The following is a 21,124-nucleotide window of genomic DNA, read 5'->3' as shown; positions in this document are numbered from 1 at the left end:
TTAGGGAAGAACCTGAAAAACTCGGGGAATTTGGAAATGTCAATTTGGTAGACGCCCTGTTAGTGCAAAAACTTGAGACAACATGGACAGAAGTCGAGAGACACACACGTTTCTGCACTAATCACTGGAAAGTACTTTATGACTCCGACTTCATCCGGCGAGCAGGAGGTCGAGGAGTGTGGTGCCGGTGCCCTCAGATGCTCAGACAACTTGGCAATGTTTTGCTAGTGTGAATAAAAGCAGCATTCCAGTGAGGGTACCAAACAGCTCTGAGTGGTTTCGTTATATGCTGTTTATAAGAAATAAAATGCTGAAGAGAAAGATCTGCTGTAAAAGCTTGAATGCACGTTAGCATGTGCGAGTGGCCTGGATTCCACTATTGTAATTATAGGCTTGTGGACAGGTGCAAATGACAGGCTAGGAGCAGAAGCATAATTCGGCGTTCAATAATTTGCCTTATCCAAAGAGAGGAGGGGCACAATGCCAAATATCTTTGCAGGACTTGTGAAAGAAATCATGGAAAGTCTGTTTTTGGCAGCCATTGACAACTTGGGAACTGCTCAAAGATATTTTATCAGGGTAATTTGCAGCACTCTGCAGTCACATGTGTGATGCTGCCATTTGCAAAGTACTGAAGTATGATCGTTAGACCTGTGTGAAACTCCAAAGGGATGCTAGAAGCAAACATGATGGCAAGCTAGGCCGCAAGTAGCATTTATAAAAATCTCTCTCAGTACATGTTCGGTGCCAAGGGATGACTTAATCACCAAGAAAGTTGCAATTGAGAACAATCGGTGTCTATTTCATTTCAAAAGGTGGTGACCAAATCCACACCGCAGTGACCGCTCTCACTGAGTGAAAAAAACTAATCTTGAAGACTTATACCTTTGCTGGTTCCATATGCCAAAAGCAATTGCATGAGTTGGAAACGTGATGACTGTCATGTTTTGGATACCACCTACAGGCCAGGGAATTCAAATTATGCACAAAGCCCAGAAAGCTGCGCTGCTGAATAGAAAGCTATCTGCTAGTTTCCCGCAGTGCATCGAAAGTGTCTAGAGGCCATACTTAACAGCCATCTTGAAAAAGACAAGTCCACTTGTCGAAAAGTTGGCTCCTGCTTTTACCTTGTTCTTGTTTTGCTTATCGTCTTGAATTTTCATCTCCCGCCTTCCCCATGTTTTCCCTTAACAGTCATTTGCCATTCTGCATAAGTCGGAGGGTGGAACAACCCTCTAAAGGAAACGCTCGAGCACCATCTCATTTCACATGGACATCAGGCCAGGAAACATCTTAATGTATGAAAAGTGCTGTGCTTACTGTGACAACATGTTTTGTCGATCAGGCCTCTTGATAGCCCACAGGCCCTGATATATCCTCCCAAGACCCCAAGTCAGTCGAGAGACAAAAAGGCATGTCAAGTTGGTTCTTAATCTATTTGCATTCGAACCATAATATATCAAACGTGGATATATCTAATTATGGGATACACCAAGGTAAGTCTAAAATGTTTCCCACGAATATCGGCATGTAGCAAAAACATGCTTATAATGATACATGCTGAAATGTGGTCCAACTGAACAAATGTAAAAAAAAAAAATTTTTTTTGATTAAGCACATGGTTATATGCCGAAAGCAACATGTACATTGACAACACACCCTTTCCTTATGTTTGCTTTTGTAAAAACCACTTTCTTTGTCACAATGCATAAATGAAGCTGCAACATCACATGCACATTGGTGCTGTGTCCTGGATTGTCATGTGATCTGGTGGTACTGTAAACATGCCTCTCCTAGTGCGTTTCATTGCATGTGATGATGCAATGGTGTAGATGAAATTAGTGTCTATTTTCTTGGAAGCTGATGGCAAGAACACGCTTAAACGACTTTCACACAGTTCTGCGTGCACCCAAATTGATATCTGGGATGGATATATAGAGGGACACTAAAGAAAACAATAAGCATAGGTGTATTAGAAAGTTACCTTTCTACAATATCAAGAAAGCCACACTTACTATGAGGATATAAGTTAGAAAAGAAAAGAAAAAGGAAAGATGGTTGGCGATGCCATCATGACATCATTGGTTTTGAAGGCATCTGTTTGGGCCTCATTAATTTTTATCGGTAAAAAAGGCCTGCCTTGCATTCTAAAGGAGTCGGAGACTGAATGTAGGCATGTGACTAATCAATTGAGCTGATAATTATATGCTAATTGTGAATGTGGATGTAATGCCAAGGAAATGCATCACACATGCAGAAATGTGTCACTGATTGACACCCTCCTGTGTGCACACTGCTAATCTTAATTCTTGTTTCAAGCTAATTCTCTTATACAATAACCGCATCTCTTGAATACCATGCTTGTGGGACACATAAGGGAACTTTTTGTTTAGTGTACTCCATTGATTTAGGAGTGCCGTAGCTAGAAACCCTCAATAGTCGCCCAAGTGAGAGGAGTTGCACTCCATTTGTCTTGCTGAATGCCGGAACCTCGTTTTTTTTTCCCTCTAGCAATGGTTAGAGGGAAAAGAAAGGAACACTTCTGAAAGCATTTTCTGTGCTGCAAATGGCCGTTTTCGTCCTTTTGTGGTCCTGGTATGTCTTGAAATCCGTGAAATATAATGGATGCATGTAAGAAGAAATAGTTTTAGCCACATTTCCATCAGCATATTTACAAGAGTTGGCACTGTCTCTCAATTATTTCACTGCTAGTAATACTACTGATTCACAACATTTTGATACCAATCCGCAACATTCTTGTGAATCGGCATATAATAAATTTAGCCTGGTGATTTATTTGTAGAAGCTGGTTTAAAGGAGTATACTGACATGACATTTTCAAATAATTTTTTTTTCTCTAAATTAGTGGCTATGCATTCTAAACCCTAGAAGATATACTGAAAACTGTCAGATAGTAAGCTAAATAATTTACTCCTATACTAGTTGATAAGCAGTTTAGTTCAGTTTCAGCAGCGGGTAGGTGGATGCATCATGATTAGAGACTGAAACTTCAGGTAAAATGCAACTTTAGATAAAATGCCTATTGTTTTTTATGTCCGTACTGTACCCATTTAACATATAAGCATAAACTATTGGCCTAGAAACATGTTAGTGGCACCTCTGTCATTCGCACAAATTCCTACGTCATAGTTGGTGCCTATATAGAATTTTTCATAGCCTGAAAATGCTTTTTTTCCCGTGTTTTGTCTTGTCTCATTTTGTTTGGCGGGGCTTCACTGTAGGCAGCCGGTTTTCACCACAAACACTTTGCCACTAAAAAGGCTGTTATCAACAGCTTTGCTGCTGACTAGCGCTTCACTGCAAGAAGCGCTCATACTGCTCCGTGCGACGCTACGCTTAGCTTACTTGTGCACTCACTTAATTGACGTTTCTAGCCAACATCATCGAGAAACTTCAATGCTCGCGCTCAATTGGAACGTTCAGGAAAGGTTCAATCACTACCATCCCCAAATGACCTGTCCCTCATATAGTTCTAAACTTCTGTCTTGGACAAAAGTACCTAATTTTCCGTACTGAAATAACTGTCAAAGGTTCTGACCGATGAATATTCTTCAATTCCAGAGGGCAGTGAATTGTTGAACACTCAGTAGTACATGTATATGCCAGTAACTTCAGCGAATATTGAGCATTAATATTCTGCAGATGAAACCCAGTGAAAAAAGAGACAACATACGATACCCAAAAATCTTGATGATGACCCTTGTTTAATTGTCGCTGCTTTCACAACTTTTCTGTGGTGTATAATGTGTAGTTACATTAGATTTTAGGAAAGTCTCATAAACTACGCAATACGCCTTGCTCAATTTCATCGAGAAAATAACATGAATTTGACAAAACAGGGATTAAGTTGGCTGTGTTAGAAAATCGTAATTTATCCTCAGATGCAAAATGGAAGTTCTTGTTAATTAAGCCTTGTGCATTCCTAAACTACAGTATTTGCCGCCTATATATGCCTTAAACAGTTTTAGTGTGCTTATAGGCACCCAAAAAATCATTTTATAGTGCCTAAATGTCCGGCCTCCAATCAGAACACGCATCAGATTGCTCCCATCTTGTGATTGCTTCTTTGAGGAGACAGCTGGCTGTCTTTGAATTTGTCACTGCGCAGTGAAGAACGCAAGTGCAATTTATTATTATCAAGCGCAAATGTGCTGTCCAGGCACACAGATAGGGCAGCCTGAAGTATTGTTGATTCGCAAGATATCTCGATGATATATGTGTGTTGCGAGACCTTCTGATTCACGGCACAGTTTGGATATAGATTACCTGCCTGCATACGGTACTAAAGTAATTTTTTGGTGATAGTTGCCACATCCGCTGCTCTGTGTATAAGTTCTGTTTGTTCTCATTTAGTTTCATTTAATATTTAGCACTTAATTGTGTCATCACTTCATGCTGCTAATTTGTCGTTATAAAGCACCAACTTGCCTGGTACTACCTACCTCTAAAAAGTTTCTATGATATAGTAAAAGCATAATAATTCTATATTGACCTGTGCAGTACCCACAGCAGCCACACTACCTTCATTTAAAGTGGTGATGAACCGGATCAATAAAACGGCTCCTTCTATAACTGGCGATCAAGTTAGAAGGGCTTTGCAAGACATGGCCCGGGGAAAAGCGGCAGAAGACTAAACATAGGTTGGAGTGCATACTGCAGGCATTGCCAAATCCTAACTGGGAGCTTACCAGTGTTGTTGAAAAGAAAAGCGTACAATCATTGTATTTTATGGGTGCTAACATATGGGGCAGAAACTTGTAGGTTAACAAAGAAGCTTGAGAACAAGTTAAAGACTTCGCAAAGAGCAATGCAATGAAAAATGTTAGGTTCAACGTTAAGAGACAGGAAGAGAGTGATGTGGATCAGAGAGCAAACAGGGATAGCCAATATTCTACTTGACATTAAGAAAAAAAAAAACTTCGCAAGCATCGATTGCAATAGCAAATTAGTAGACAGCTATACGAAGTGAGGATAGTAGTTTTATTGGCCGTATAAAGTTGTAAGTATTCACTTACTAACTGAATTAACAAGCATGGTGTCACGCGCGCACAGGTGAACATGAACACATCGTGCTCGATGACTGCGGAAACTCGCTGTCAAAACCCTGGAGTGACGAAACATGGCAGCAGCAGCGAGCGAATTGACCTTCGTGTTGTTTCTTGCTTCAACGTGACCTAAACGTCGAAAGCACAGTGCATACGAAGCTACTGGCACCCGGCTTATGCAATTTGTCCGCATCGCAGATCGCTTTGAAGATGAGGCTCGCACGGGCGCGTACTTTGTCCACAGAGCAGATTGCTTTCAAGCTATGGTGCCTGAACGGCCACGTCGTAAGCAGCAGCCACTGGAGTAGAAGGCCCCCCTTCACTCCCTCGCCACGAGATTGAGCCGCAGTCGTCCGCCGACTCTCGAAGCTTTTACTCGCACATACACCGTACGGCACGCGGCGACGATGTTATCGTGTTTGGGCTTTATGGAGAACATCGCGGTGATGGCAGAAATTTGCTTGAAGTGTCCATATAATTGCTATCACAAAAAAATGTAGCTGGACAGGTCACGTAATGCGTAGTGCAGATAAACGGTGGATCATTAGAGTTACAATATGGCTGCTGACAGAACAAAAGCACATTTGGGGATGGCGGAAAATTAGGTAGGGTGATGAAATGAGGAAATTTGCAGGCACAACTTAAAATCAGCTATCGCAAGACAAGGGTAATTGGAGATTGCAGGGGGAGGCGTTTGACCTGCAGTGGACATAAATATAGGTCGACGAAGATGATGATCAGATAAATTGCTATATCTGTGTTCGCCATGTCAAGGTTCGACCTATTTGTGTGTGTGTGTAAAAATTAGCCCTAGGACACCACTCAAGGCCAATGTGGTGGACATGAAACACCATTTCCTGCGCACATCATGTCTGGAGATGGTTGAAATAGTGTCAATACACACACATTGCACCTGCAGCATTAAACAAGATGCACTGCTGGTGAAGAAAAAAATGCTTTATTGCCAAAGTTGCCTACAAAAAGTGAACTTTGGTACAAATGTTTCATGATGCCAGTTGTCAATTCTTCTTTTTATTTGCACTGCTGCAAGTGGAAGTGAAGAATCTGAAAGACCAGTCAACTCCAGTGGTACCCCAGAAGGGACAGTTAAGTTAAAGGTGACACAGTCGGACAGCTACCTTTTAAAGTACTTGACCATCCTTTATGCTCTTATAGTATTATGAGCAGCAGCAGATATCTCACTAGGCTTTTTTTGAGTGTGACATTGAGAGCAGCCAATTAATAGCGCATGTTGCTGGGTGAATCAGTCGTACATCGTTAAGCAAGGTGCTATGCAATACAAATGTTCGTACTACGTAGCCAATTTATGCCAGAAAATTGCTGAACTGATAAGGTTAATTTAAACTCCTCACTTTCTGCATCATTTAAATATCACTCTAGCACAGCCTGGAATGGCAGAATTCATTTGCATTAGAAATGGCAACAAATAATAAAAGTATTACAGAAACGAAACTTAGAGTGCAGCACAAGACGAAGAAAGGGACACACAACATAAGCACTCAGTGTTGTTGACAACTAAACAGGGCCCAACATTAGTCCTATATAAAAATCCACAGTTTCTATCACTTGAAAAGAGACTAGAACTTATATGACAGAGCTTCATAGTATAGCCAACACTTGTTTGCTCACAGCTCAAGATACATATTCTTGTAGCACAAGTGGCGAATTCCAAGCAAGAGAAAATCGCAATGGCATCAAGTAAAACTATTCAATGCAACATAAACAAAGCAAGACACAGTAATGACAGGAACGAGTGCTTGTCCCCGTCATTTCAATGTCTCGCTTTGTCCCCGTTGTACTGTGCAGTTTCACTTGAAGCCGATGTGCACCAACTGGCCTGATACAACATTTTACTGTAATGTTAATTTTACAAACATCTTCTGGGTGATACAATGTACAAAACTTCACATTCGGGATGTGTACGCATATTATGGCCAACGGCTTGGCTAGGCCAGCCCAAAACACTGGACAACCAGCATGTTGATCCTGCATGATCAGCCTCTGTATAGTGCCGTCGCCACTACTGTCACATAGTGTCACATGGTTTTGTGTTCGCAATAAAGCCATGTGCATCTTTGTAATTTAGCACTGCTTACATTCCATGTTTCAGCATCATTTGTTTGCACTTCTTTCACGCTGACCCGATTGCAAATGTTTTTTTGTCAATGCCAATGTGTACATCCAAGCAAATGTAGAACATAATAAAAACATGTTACAGAAGAACATCGGATGTAATAAAGGCTCTTTATTCCTAGACGTGACTGAAATATAATCAGACTCAGCCGCACACAAGGACTAGCTGCACACTTGCTTTCTTTATTATTCAGCAATTTCCAAGAGTTGTTTCAGCACTAATTTCAGCATCACCATTTCATAGCATGAAATGCAAGCAACAATTCTACGTGATGCCACATTTAAAACACATTGGAAACAAGGTTTAGTGTGGTTGCCATTTCATCATTAACAAAGCAGATGCAAGTGATCTATGCTTTTTTAGTGCTCAAGAGCAGCTTGCCAGCGCTATCAAACTGTTTGACCACTACGCCACCAAGCTCGGAACATGTGCGGGCAATTGCCGGGTGTGATCCCAAAAAATCGAGCGGCACAAGGCATCCACAATGCGCATTATCAAGGATTTTGTCGTATTTTCGTACGGAGCAACATCGCATTATTCACAGGGACATTAGTCACACAAAGGGAGCACCCTCTTGCAGAAGACGCAGTGCTTGCGGTCATCGATCATATGTTTTGGTCCCTAGAAGCAAAAGCGAAGCTAACAGCTGATGGTGGTACAAAATCCCTTCTTTTCACCTGCTAGGATAACTGCTTCACCGCCAGCTGCGTCCCTACACGTCATTTGCATGAGAACATGTACAAAGATTGCACGACCTGCTCCTGCTTTCATTACGACGAATGGACGTGTTGCATTTACTTTACTTTTCATAAACTCTGGGTCACCGAGAAAAAGGCGCCATTTTTCAACAAGGCTCGAGAGCTACAATGACTATGCAGCCAACAAACATATGCTAGCGCCTTCAAGAATGGTCCATCCGTGATAACTCCGACATTTTGTTGACACAACATTAATTTTTCAGCTAGTGCTGGCCACATTAAAGGGATGCACAAAGAGAGTTGTGCATGACTAAAACGCTTGCAGGTGGCGGCGAGGTTTAAAAAAGATGTCTGTGATCCTTTCCAGTCTCTTACTCTGTGTTGTGTTGGCCTGTGCTACCAGACAGAACACCATCATTAGATTTGTTGTTGCGCTTCGAATTTGATTCATTGGGAATGTTGTACAGCTCTCATGCGGATGGCACTGACATAATTTGTTTCCCAAAGGGTGAAAAACTTTTGCGAAATTGTCAAAGGCTGGACCATACTCGAAAGCTACATGGCACCTACAGCTAATGATATCTTCTTGACAAAAAAGAAGAGTTTATACGTAGAGCACGGAATGCTGTTAGCATAACACTGAGCTTGCATTGCACTACATGTCATGTACTGACCATAACTAGGAACATGGTTGGAACATAAAAGCACAATAAAGTGACACAGGTCAAGAAAGGCACTTTTCTGTGCAAATATTGGAGACAGCATACAAAGAGCCCACAACACACTCGTTTACAATGAAAATGAAGCCCAACAAGGCCAAGAAGTGAGAATGCAAATGCCGGCAACTTATCTCTTGCTGTGGCAAAAGTGAATAACATTTGTACACACAGTAGACAACTCTGCAGTGAAATGTAAAAATAAAATGAAGTCAGTCATGCAGTCTGTTCGTAAGAAAGCATCAGAAGAGGTGCTAACTTATTTGTCATGTAAAAAAATGCCAGTAGAGAGGCAAACGGGTTATCATAAAAATATGCCACATTGAATAAAGTTCTGCAATGTTGGTTCTTCCTTGTAACTAGCTGAAATGAGCATTAGTTTGAAAAAGGAGAGAACCTCAAGTGATGGATGCATAGCAGTTGCTATGAGACGGTCGTCGTCGTTGAGTTTTGCATCTTCCGTATGGAACCTCCTGCTTGGCAGCAGTCTTCTGCCAACACACCACTGCGATTAGACGACCACAGAGCAATGATCAATGTCACTATCTGCACAGAACAGTTCTATGAGGTAATGCGCGCTCTGACGCAGCACAGACGGTAGCAACTATGAAGACACCAGACCATTTGGAGACAGTTGTGAGACTTTTGCCATGACAAAGTGCTCCACGGAACTCTCCCTGAAAGGATACACAGCTCTGGCCGCAGCCTTGAAAAGGACCATGTCTGACAACCTCATGGTTCATTCAGCCTTCTGGAAGACTGAGGCAGGGAAACTAAATTCTCTATGCAAAATTAAACTCTTCTGGTAGCTGCGCAGAGTGCATCCAGGATACCATTGTTGCATTGTTGAAGCAGTTTAAGACCTGCACTGTAAGTAGCTATGTGCCAACTTTGGGCTAGCCAGAGCAAAACTAAGTCAAACACAGCACAGCACAAAATGTTAGTTGCGGTGTCAGTGGTCCTGAGAATTGTGAATGCAACAGCCCACATCAGCTTCACAAGTAAACACATACAAAAGCAAATCGCATGGCTGAGACGTCCGTCAAAACACGCACATCTAAACATCACAAACAAAAATTCATGACATGCATAGTTTGAACTCCGATATGCTATGTACAAAATAAGTTGCTAGCGTGGTTTATGTACAATCAAAAACATGCCGCATGGCGGAAGATATGCAGGGGTCTGGGATCACAACCTATCACAACAGTCATGGGTCGAAACAATGACACGAACGCCGAATGGCCAACATATTTTCATGCTGTGCTGTGTAAAGCACTCGCAGCCTGGCTTGAAATATAGACAAGTGATAAGCTTATTTCGAACAGAAAAACTGTCTTGCCCACTCAGAAGTAGCTTAGTTTAAATTGAAAACAGTGCCTGGCAATTTACGCACTTTCAAACTGTCAAGCCACGCATACTTTATGAGCTGCCGTCGTTCTCAGCTTGGGACCAAAAAAAGAAACAAAAAAGGCACAGGAAAATGAAAGAACCATCAGGAATTCAACGTTTACCTTATGAATGCTTGACTCTACCAGTTGCAGAAATAAATATTGGTGAAGGTTACTGGAATTCAAGGTTGCTGTCGTAAGGAATTTTGTGCCCAATAACATTAAACTGACGCATAATTTTAACACCGCTACGAGAAAATTTTCATTTGGTACATATCACGCACTTGACGAATAACTTCCTGCATATTCTGTATTTGTAATATAGTATAAATAACATAGTCGATAATGCACTTCAACATTCAACCTGTTGCTAGCCATTGTGGATATAGGCCCGAACAAGGTTTGACATATCTTCATGTAATTATTATTTGTGCATTAAAAAAAGAAAGATAACAAGAATTGAACACTGATGAAAACAGAGGCTTAGGAAGTGTGCTAACGCCCTCAGTCCACACTTTCTTATTGCTTTTTAGCAATTTCAGCCTTTCTTGCTCCCTTGGGATACGAGGGAGTCCGCCTTTACAGATACAAAACTTGACCAGGCACGAGCAGGTTCTGTCAAAACCCATGACATCATAGTGGGCTGACTCTGTTTGTAGAATCTTGCGCCATTACCCGAGCGTCGGTGCGTCGGCGTGACGTCACGGATTTCAATGTACTTTTCTCACATTCGGGACCGTTGTTGCCCTGCAGAAGTTCTTGAAATTTGCAAAGTTCAGGCTCTTACTGTTTTAGAATAGGATGCAGTGCCTCATCCCAGGCAATAAGTTAAATAGGTCCCAACACACGACGTCAAAATCACTGATGCCATGGTGAGCTGATGCGAGAACATTAAAGTGGCATCGCCACTTGTCCTTCCATTTCACGACTCTTCCGGCTTACCAAGCCTCTACTCATGGCACAAGTAAACTTTTTTGGTACTGCAGTAGAGTAATTTACCAACACTGCTCAATTTATATTTCGCTGTACTGTCCCCTTTAATGTTTGAGAAACTACCAGTCGGACTAGCCAGATTCCGTTGATTTCGATGACATGAGGACAAACTGCAGGACACAAACAAGGAGGCACTCAGTCACAATCAAGTAAGCATCAGCTATGGGTGAGTGCTTTTATGGTTGTTTTAATATTTGTGTTGTCGTCCCACAGCCTTTATGTGCTCTCTTTGTTATGAACAGAGTTCGAGGTTGAGCAAGTTTTCCGCCACTTTCCATCATAGAGTTGCCTGAAAGGGAAAATACCACAAATGTCTCAGTCAAGATGCTGGGGACAAAACGTAGGCTAAAATGAAACAAAATTAATTTACTATAATAATCCACACCACGTGAACCCCGTACGTGTTATGAGGGGTGATTTTGCAACAGAACAAAATAACGATAAAACAAAAATAATATAAAAAATAAATAAATAAGAAGTATCGTTCATATATTTTCCGATGAAGAGAAAATTGCTTTGCATAAATTTATACACTCTGCGCCTTAAGCTAACGTAATATCAATTCCACTGTTCTCGACCAATATCTTGCCCTGTATCTCTACCTACAGAAAGCCTGTAATCGTTAGGACTGTGATTAGGCCCACTGCATAATGCTTGAAAATGCTTGAAATTCAGATATAGTACAAAATGAAATTTTACATGAGAAATATTTTTAAAATATGGAGGAAAAACAAAGGAAGGACCCATGCATTAAAAGATGAATTCTCATATCAAATGGCACAGTGTAAACGTTGTGTGTGTACAAGTTTGAGCACAGCTGGCCATAACGTTTGGTTGAAAACAAGATGGGCACTTGAGACTTAAAAGTCTCACAGGACCATTTGTCTGAACAGGTTTGCGGGCAAGTTGTAAGGCGATATGCGGAAGCACATCTATAGCTCAAAATATTTCAGTGCCTCAAAAGCTACCAAGACAAATAAAAGCATTAGTGAGTGGGTGCCGGCGTAGATACGCGCAACACGTACGTGCCTTTTCAGCAACAAACTGGACTTGTGTTTTCGACAGCAGAGTACTCTGATTTTCGCGCTTCTAGAGCTTGCCGAACATATTTAGAGACCCAAATTACTGAAGTCGAAAACAGCACATTACTTTGCTAGTTATCTAAGCTCACGACACGGCTGCCGTCCTGCAGAGCACATTTTTGTCTGTCTGCCACCGAAAGGAAGAAAAAAATTATTAGTGCATTTATGAAAGTTAATGCGGTGGCAAGGACAATTGTGACTCCATTGTGTTAACACATCTCAAATATGGTTTTCTCCATCGCTCGGGCAACATGTTTTCACACGTGCAAACAAAGACTGTTTTGGCCATGCTGAAAGCCACGAGGGCAATCCTGCCGTAGTGTGCATCGTCAACTGGACAAGACTTGGTGGCTGTTCACTTTGAATTGACGCTAAGACCGCCAGCCTCGACAGCTATGGTTGTGTAAAGAAAGCGTCTTATACGCAACTTGCGATTGGCCAGTGCCACGGCTATCAAGCTGTGAACTGCTGTGACTGGCCAATACAAAAGCAGGGGAAAATTGTGACGCTATCAGTCACTACCCTTACTATCATATCATTTATTCTGATAAGTCGGTGCACGAGTGCGCACCTCTTGTGGCTGACCAGTGCCTCGACCACCAAATTTATTGCCACGATTAGCCAGCACGCAAGAGCCAGTCAACTGTGACTGGCTTGTGCCTTTATCATCACATAATACGTTGTTATAAGCCAGCATACAAATGCTGTTCAGCCATGACTAGATTATGTCATTGATATCACACTTCCATCCCTCATGAAATGTTTTTCATAACTGAGGTTTTTAGCGCACGAAAAGGGATGAGAGACAGCGGCAAGACGCGGACATAGTGCTGTGTTCGCATCTTGCCGCTGTCTCTCGTCCCTTTTCGTGTGCTAAAAACCTCAGTTATGGAATACCAACACGCCCTAACCTACGCTCTTTCAAGAAATGTTGTTGTTACAAGCACTAGCCAACACGTTATTAAAAAGTGCTCATACACTGGTTAATTGCAAGGTGCACTTGCGCAAGGTGCAAAGCTTTATGTATCAGGCTATGTTTTTGGTTGATCCCTTTTAGGGAAACTCAGTCTTGTGTGACATGGCGTCAAATGCAACGCCTCAAAGTAGCGACACGTGCTCTGCCCGCTGGCTTAGCCAATTAGCATTCTCCAGAAGTGATACCTCCGAAAGCTATTGACCGAACATATCGCTCCTGGAGCAGGCCGATGCCAAGCTTTATGCCACATGCGTCCGTCCGTTCAGTACAGGATGGTTCCATTCACACAGTAAGCCGACTTGGCAAATGCATTCTGTGCTGGCATTGTCCCTCCGCTACCGTTGGGAAGGTATCCCGGCGGCGAGTTGTAGCTGGCGCCCGAGAGGAGGCCAGCGAGGTGAACGACAGGGTTTAGGGCAACGCTCGCATTCCCACCCGAGACAGTGGGCAGAGCTGGATTTGGGCTTGGCTGCGGCTTTGGCTGGACATTGTCCAGCACCAGTTCAAGCTCCTGGTAGTCGGAGAGCCTCTGCACCTCCTTGTCCTTGCGGAGGATGGTGTTGGGCAGCTTGCGAAGCTTGCGCACCTGCAAGGAACATTGGCAGAATACACGAGGTGAGACCACAGGTGTCATGGTATTACACTCGCAGATTTTTTTCAAGTAATTCGGAACAGGAGATCAAACGTATGCTCGAGATTTTAACGCTCTGCATCAGGAACGTATTTTCTTTGTGTGTATAGTATTCATTCTGGTTAATAGAAATAGGAGTAGGGTGCACAGCTTTATAACAGTAAGCAGCAGGTAAGAAATTCAGCATGCAATATTCAAATGAAAGAACACGGCTGAATACACAAAATTTTTTCAAGAAGAAAAATAAACTACATGTGTTGTTTTGAAAATGTGACTGAAACACTATTACACAGTACAGCCTTTACACAGGCCTTTGAAACATCCGAATTCTGTCAACATAGATGCTGCACTCATTGCTGAAATGCTGGTTGGTGTAGCATATCTGAAGATAATTAAAAGAAAGCATTAAGAGTGTCATTGTGAGGTAAAAAGATGACCGTACGTAAAAGGAGATTGAACACGAGTGAATGACATTCTAGTTGCAATTACAAGGACAGAAGGGAGTTGGGCAGGTCATGTAATAAACATACCGAGGAGATCACCGGCTGTCTATCAGAATAACAAAAATGACATAGAGGAAAGTGAACAGCGGCCAAGAGAGGCAGGTGAATGGGTAGTGCAAATGAGTTTGCGCAACATACTGGCGAATGAGAAATCACACTGCTTTCCGCACTCAAACTGTGCCACTAGCCTGCTGCCAAAAAAGACGCAAGCGCATCTATGCAGCAAGCTGGATGACAAGTCTTGCCCTCTCTGTTGCATATGGCCCCTCACATGTTGCAAGGCCTATCTTTGTGCATTCTCATGTATGCCGGCTTCTATGTCACAGTGCTAGCTGTTATGGAGTGATTGGACATTCTGGCCATTAAGAGAGCTACCTACAGTAATGAGGCGCTGTCTGTGAAAGTTGTGCCATACTATACAGCCATAGAGCGCCAGCAAGTGGCAAAGATCTCGCACACAGCTGACTCTTGAGAGTTAAAAAATTCCTACGCATAATGATAGCAAACGCCAGACTTTTATGAATGCATGCTGTAAGGCATAAAAAATATGGCAATCTGAGCTTTTTTTCTTAATAGTTTTGACACAAAAAAGATGCTTGCTCTGGCTTTTCCATAAAAGCAGTTGAAAGGATTGCAATCGCAGGCCAGTTAATGGCCACAACCAGAAAATGTGATAACAACTGACCCGTTTCAAATCAGCACAAAGCTCATCACAGCAGGTACGCAGGAGGTTGGCAAATGTCAGCTCTGTCCTTGGGAGCTCCACTTCGATGAAGTCCGGATCATCAAGGTATGCAATCCTCACTTTGAGCACAAGGTCTGTCTCTTCTGTCAGTGTAAGAGAAAGACCTCACCTCAGCACTTGCCGCATCACATGCCTAAGAAACCTGTACTCAGTCAAATAAGAGAAGACAGTTTGTCATGGTATATCTTTTTCATGAGGGGAAAAGTAACTCAATGCATCTGTAATGTCTGCTTAATGACAGCATAATTTGGTGTTTTATGGAAGCCCTCCTGGTGAGGCAGATATATGGGCAAGCTAAAGCAATCATTAAAAAAATAATAAAAATAAATGACAACTCTTGAAGGTACTAGAGATTAAAACATGTTATTTCAGTGATGTACAATGTAAATTCTCAAATTGTCACGCTCACTGATCTAGAATGCGTAGTGGCAGAGCCAGGAATTTTTTTCAGGAGGGCACCCACTTGACTGGGGATGGAGGCAGGCAGGCAGGACGGAGGCAGGCAGAATCCTGCTCTACAGATATTTCAAGAGGGAGCAAGAGGGGCGGGGGTTAAAGTGCTTTGACAGGAGCTCGCCTCATACACAGCGGGCAATGCAAGTCATAGAAGGCTATACACAGCGGGCAAACATGGTCATAGATGACGCACTCTGCGCATTTCGCAGCGAAGTTTCTTTTTTGATCAGCAATGTTTCCTGCAGAATAACTACCATATATATCAACTACAACTTGTGGATGCACATTTATGCCAGATTGCATGCTACTTGTTCACATTTGTGTTTCTAGTAGGCAGCATAATATGTTTTGGTCGTGAGCGTACGAGATGTACTGTGGCTGGTAGTCACAGAAACGTGCCACTCTGCTCGTTTGGTAGTAAATGGGTTCAGACTTTTGACGCCTTTCGTGTAATAAATAAGTCATGTTTTGCAACTTAAATGCATGAGACTTATAATTTTACATTGAAATAAATGGTGCATGCCCATATATTTCTTTTTCAAGTGTGTCGCACAATTTTTTGGTCACGAAAGCAAGCAGTGAGAGAAATGTCTCTAGCTTTCGAAGTGTTGTTTGCTACGTATGAAACATAGCATGCTGTATAACCCATAATATAGGTCGACCCCTGACCTTGACTTGGCCAGATGACTCACAATGAGCTAAAGGCTGCTTATAAGACGAGGGCGACTTCACCTCTTTTTTTTTTTTCATGAAAGAAATCTTGACCAATATTCCAGTTTATGTGGCATGACTCGATGATGTGAGTTGCGCCTAGTTGCACTACTTAGGTGACACACACACACCCACACCCACACAGGGACACTGACACATAAATGGGAAACGTAAACAGTGCAAGATTCACGTGTTTCATGTTAATATGTCAGTGTCACCATGTCTGTCAGCTTAGCAGCACAACTTGCACTATCAAGCAAAGAATAGTGAGGAAAATGAAAGAAAGGGAGACTATGACAAGGCTACTCGCTGGCACATGTACAGCCTTTGTCGAAAGTGTACGGGCTGCTCTGTGCCTCCACCATAGACCTCCACCATTCGCCTGGGAGTTTAAACTTAGGGCATACAGAAGGAACGCCTTTAAAGGGACACTAAAGGAGAATGTTAAGAAAGCGTAAGTTTCTATAACTATGAATTTGACATTTGCAGAGAGAACAGAGTTTTTGTAAGCAAGAAAATGACGAAAACGGAAAACTGAAGTGGCGCCACCTATTTTGGACTATGGTACCTCTCGTGTGATGTCAGAATTGGGCGATTAACAGAGTGAGATAACAGATTATGTAAACTTATCCATTTTGGCGTGGGTCATATTTAACATAAGGTGCAGCAGCATTGGTGGCTATTTTCTATACAACAAAGTCACATACTGGCACACAGAAAACAGTGACAGACTTTTAGGCAAATAAGTGTTGATCTAACTCGGCTTAATATTTTTCTTTAACATCCTTTCCGAGAGCCTGCAGTCGGCCTGGCGGTTATAGGCAACGCTAGCCCGCTAGCCTCTGACAAAGAGTGGGCACAGGTTCCTCGTGAGCGGCATTTGCTGCTATAATCCCGACCAGTCGCTTGACTATAGTGGTGCTGTACCTTGATGGCCGCTAGAATAATCTGACTGGCCATTGTCGTGGGGCAGGCTGTGCTTTCCCGGAAGGTCTGCATCGACGTTTCTGGTGCTTCGTGAGAGTTCTGAGAGGTCCACCTTGTACTCGATGGTGGGGTGACTCAGAAAGTGAGGGGTGATTGGCAGCGATGGAGTTGAGCTGGCTGCATCGCCCTGTCCAACCTCTGCATGGTAGAAACACACAGGCTTTCTGGTAAGGTTGCATCAAATACTGTTTCAACCAGGAAAAAAAAAAAAAAAAAAAGAACAGCTTTTCAGCTTCTGTGGACTGTAGGAATACCAACTGTGCAATGATTGTGGGGCTGGATTAGTAGCCTCTTACAACCCTAACTGCTTTTTATACTGGTGTCACACGGTCGCTTTTGATCACAATCAGGCCCGCACTGGATTTCGATCAAGCCTCTTGATCACAACTGTAGGCAGATTACCATGTAGTTCTGGGTTCTGAGAGTTGCCAACAATCAGCAGACGATAACAGTCTTACCCATAAGGACAAACAAAATAATACTTTCCTGAACATAAATAAAAGCATTTATGTTAAAATTTTTTCAGCTTATTAAGCAAGTTTTATAAGTGCTATGCACTCTACTAACGACAACAGGTGCACCAGCTTGACCTCGGCCAAACCGGATCCAGATCGTTGGACTGTGTAGCAGCAGTCATTGTTGATCGCGATCAAGCAATATGATCCGGATTAGACCCGATCGCAATCAGAAGAGGTTATGTGACACCAGTATATCACACTACTTACCCCCAACTCCATTACTCATTTGCTACATATAGGCTTAGACAGAAAAGCACTAGACATTCGTACGCTATACATAGTCTGTGTGATTTAACTTATAAGTTTAAAATTGGAAAGAATATGTGCAGCTTCTCTTCCACCAGCCATGCACTCTTACTGCGGCTGCCACACTATCCCACACAGCCTACCCCTCTGTATATTACCCATGCAGCACAGTGATGACCCCTTAACCCATCAACTGCCGCACCCATGTATACATGTCTTGACATCAATGCATGCCTTTGGCTGTGCCCAAGCAAAACTGTGTCACGTTTCCCGTGCCCTCCCTGCCGTTTCCGAGGCAATTCGTGAAGGTAAAACATTCGTAAGCTAATTGCGCCATCTACACAGAAGTGGATAAATTAAAATTGTACGACAAGTTTTGCTTTTTACAGCAGTAGTGGTGGTTTCTTGTATTAAGGACAAAAGGAAGAAGGAAATGAAGGACCATGCCTGGCCACGGTGGTCGCATTTCAACCGAGGCATAACATGAAACCGTTTGTGTACTTGAATTTAGGTGCGTGTTAAAGAGCTGAAGGTGGTCAAAATGGTTCCAGAGCCTCTCACTACGACAGCTCTCTTAGCCAGACTATGCTTTGGCTGTAAAAAGCCATAAATTAATTTTTAGCACAACAGTCCAACCTCTACGTAATCAACACAGGCATAATTTATCAGATATATAACAAGGCAAACCTACAATGTTTCTGCCGATATCAGCGTGTAATGTATACGCTTACAACGAATATTGGATATAACAAAAGGATTTTTGCGTTGCATGTGATATTGTCGTAACGAGGTTTGACATGTATACTGCCAAGAAGTATAGTTAAACTGCAATGCATCACAGAAATTCTTCCCAGTGCCTATGACGATCGCCATTCATGGCCGCGAAGTCTCATTGTACAGTACTGAGGGTCTCGAATTCTGGAAGCTTTGATGCCTTCAGGTCAGGTAGCATATGGAGGTTTATTGGAGTACCTTCTGCTAAGTTCATGCACTATGGATGTTATGGATCTTTTGCCATGGCCAGAAGTTGTGGTGCTGACCAACACTTCCAGGGCTAGATCTAGCATGCACATATAATACCCGTGAATGTGGTTGGGAAAATTGCGCTGCGGTACATCAATTGGTAAGAGCATCACGCACGTAATTCGAAGATACGAGTTCAGTAGCCACCTATGGCAAGATGTTATATTGCCCAATTTCATTTTCTATTTACTTTATCATTTCTGCATTTCAATGAAAAAGAAAGTAATTTTTTTTCCTACGCTTTCCTTGCTTTTATTGTCTGTTGGCTTCATATAATTGTGACTATGTACAGTATGGCACACTGTTAAAGGGGACGCCTAACCACTAATGAAGGCAACTAGATAATTTCTTCACCTTTACTGAAAAAAAACTTTTTCTTATAAATTGGCAGATACAATCAATTGAGCGAATATTTACAGCACACAAAAAGTTGCCTGTGGTACATTGCGCCTATCTCAACAATCATTTCTGGCAGAACAATAGCTGTGTTACCTTTAACAGTGGACCATACTGTGAAACACTTATGTGTGCGCATAGGGCTCACCTCCAAGCAAAGATCTGATGTCGTCGTTGTCAGTAAGTGCGGCTGGTGTCTCTCCCTTGAATGTCGTGATGGTGGGATCGGCACCTTGGCTGAGCAGGTACCGCACAGTGGCAATGTGACCCCTCTTACAAGCCCAGTGAAGTGGTGTCCTGCAAATATAGCGTTGAAGAAACCGTGTGATTTTTCATCTCAAATGTTTTTCCTTGCCAAGGGAAGATTATAATTGGCATGTCACAATAATTACGAGGCATGAACAGTGAAACGTTTTAAGTTTATTAAATAGAAGCTATTATAAAACTGGCTGAATACCAAGCACAACACTACAAAAAAGTACAACATACTCTCAAACAGGCTGCAGTTACGACATACCATGTTTGTACGCTTGTAAAGACAACGGAATGAAACTACTAAGTGCAATCGTATAGCATGGAACCATGGACATACGTGTACTGATTTCAGTTATTTGATGCCAGCAATGAAGCCAATGTTGAAACTATGTACATAAAGAATAGCTGCTATAAGTGGTATGCAGTAAGCACGCAAGTTTAATTTTTGAGTTATGTTTACATCACAATTTCACTAAATAGCCAGCAATTAAATATATCTAATGTACGGTTTTCAGTTAATTAATGCAAACAATCACTTGTATATGGAAGGTACACAAATTTATTCCTTGATTGATCTGGCGTCGGAATCTCCCTCAATAAGCAGCACCCTTAATTACTACGTTGCACAGATAGCCCTGGGTTTCAGTATAACAAAAACAATATCACATTTAAAGTTTATATAATCCTATATAGTCAATGGCAAAGCTAACAAACTCATTTATCGCGCATATGTAGCGTCACGATTGAGAAAGTAACGAACACAATCATACAGCCTCCGAAGAAAAATAACCGTAACCGCCTGTTCACGGTTCTACTTATATGCAACAATAGCCTTAGCACGTTTGCGCTCTCCGCCCACTTTATGTAGAGCAGCTTCTTTGCTCTACATGCAAGTAACGTGGCAAAGGTGCACTTGTATATCAACCGCCCCGACAAAAGAGTCAGGTGAAATTTATCATTACTTCAGGGCGAAACAAACAGATGGAAACACACAGCCCGAGCAAACAAATGCAAGCGAAAGAATATATACATGAACTCCAGATTGCGGCATAGGTAATTACCATAACCGTACGTTAGGTTGACGCCCCTGCAAAACACGCGGTCGGCTTCATGGCGCTGCACGAAAGCATCGCACTAAAGACGCACGCTTAGGAGACCGCAATTACTGGCTTTTTCATTTTCGATCGTTCTCTATGAACAAATTTAGAAGTCTCTTCACCCTGAGAACTACATCACTGCGCATTCGTTAGATAACTCACCATCCATTAATGTCGTGCTGCGAGTTAACGCGTACGTTCCGCTCGATGAGCGCGATCACGCTGTCTTCGTCGCCGTAGCATGCCGCTTCTCGAAGTTTCTCTTCGAGAATTTTCGCCTTGTTTATCTCCATGCGCTGGATGCAGGCTGTCAAGGAATCCGTCGCGGCGGTCAGATTAGAGAAACCCCAGCCAAAAACACCACGGTAGCGCCGGGCGGGATCTGATGCCTCTGCGATACGAGCACAAGCAGATACAAGTTTCGCCTGCGCTGCACATTGAACGTCCGCGCGCAAAAAATAGTTCGGAAGTTTTCTGCG

At 42.5% G+C, this 21,124-nt stretch overlaps 1 protein-coding gene across 3 annotated transcripts; it reads right to left on the bottom strand.

The window, feature by feature from the left end:
• Positions 1-6,002: 6,002 nt before the first annotated feature.
• On the bottom strand, positions 6,003-21,090 carry LOC142590350 (ankyrin repeat domain-containing protein 40-like). 3 transcript variants are annotated; one of them, XM_075702406.1, is made up of 6 exons: positions 20,808-21,090; positions 19,442-19,590; positions 17,051-17,248; positions 14,897-15,039; positions 13,417-13,663; positions 6,003-11,308 (listed from the first exon to the last, which is right to left on the bottom strand). In XM_075702406.1, exons 1-6 carry the CDS (start codon positions 20,936-20,938, stop codon positions 11,196-11,198), a joined length of 981 nt encoding a protein of 326 aa, XP_075558521.1. In that variant the 5' UTR covers positions 20,939-21,090; the 3' UTR covers positions 6,003-11,195. The 3 variants fall into 3 exon arrangements, with proteins under 3 accessions (XP_075558521.1, XP_075558523.1, XP_075558522.1); XM_075702408.1 differs by having other exon boundaries at positions 13,513-13,663; XM_075702407.1 differs by lacking the exon at positions 6,003-11,308 and having other exon boundaries at positions 12,950-13,663.
• Positions 21,091-21,124: the final 34 nt, after the last annotated feature.

Source organism: Dermacentor variabilis, chromosome 8 (genome assembly GCF_050947875.1).
Source record: "Dermacentor variabilis isolate Ectoservices chromosome 8, ASM5094787v1, whole genome shotgun sequence".
NCBI classification, from domain to species: Eukaryota; Metazoa; Arthropoda; class Arachnida; order Ixodida; family Ixodidae; genus Dermacentor; species Dermacentor variabilis.
This window is presented reverse-complemented; position numbering and strand designations above follow the sequence as displayed.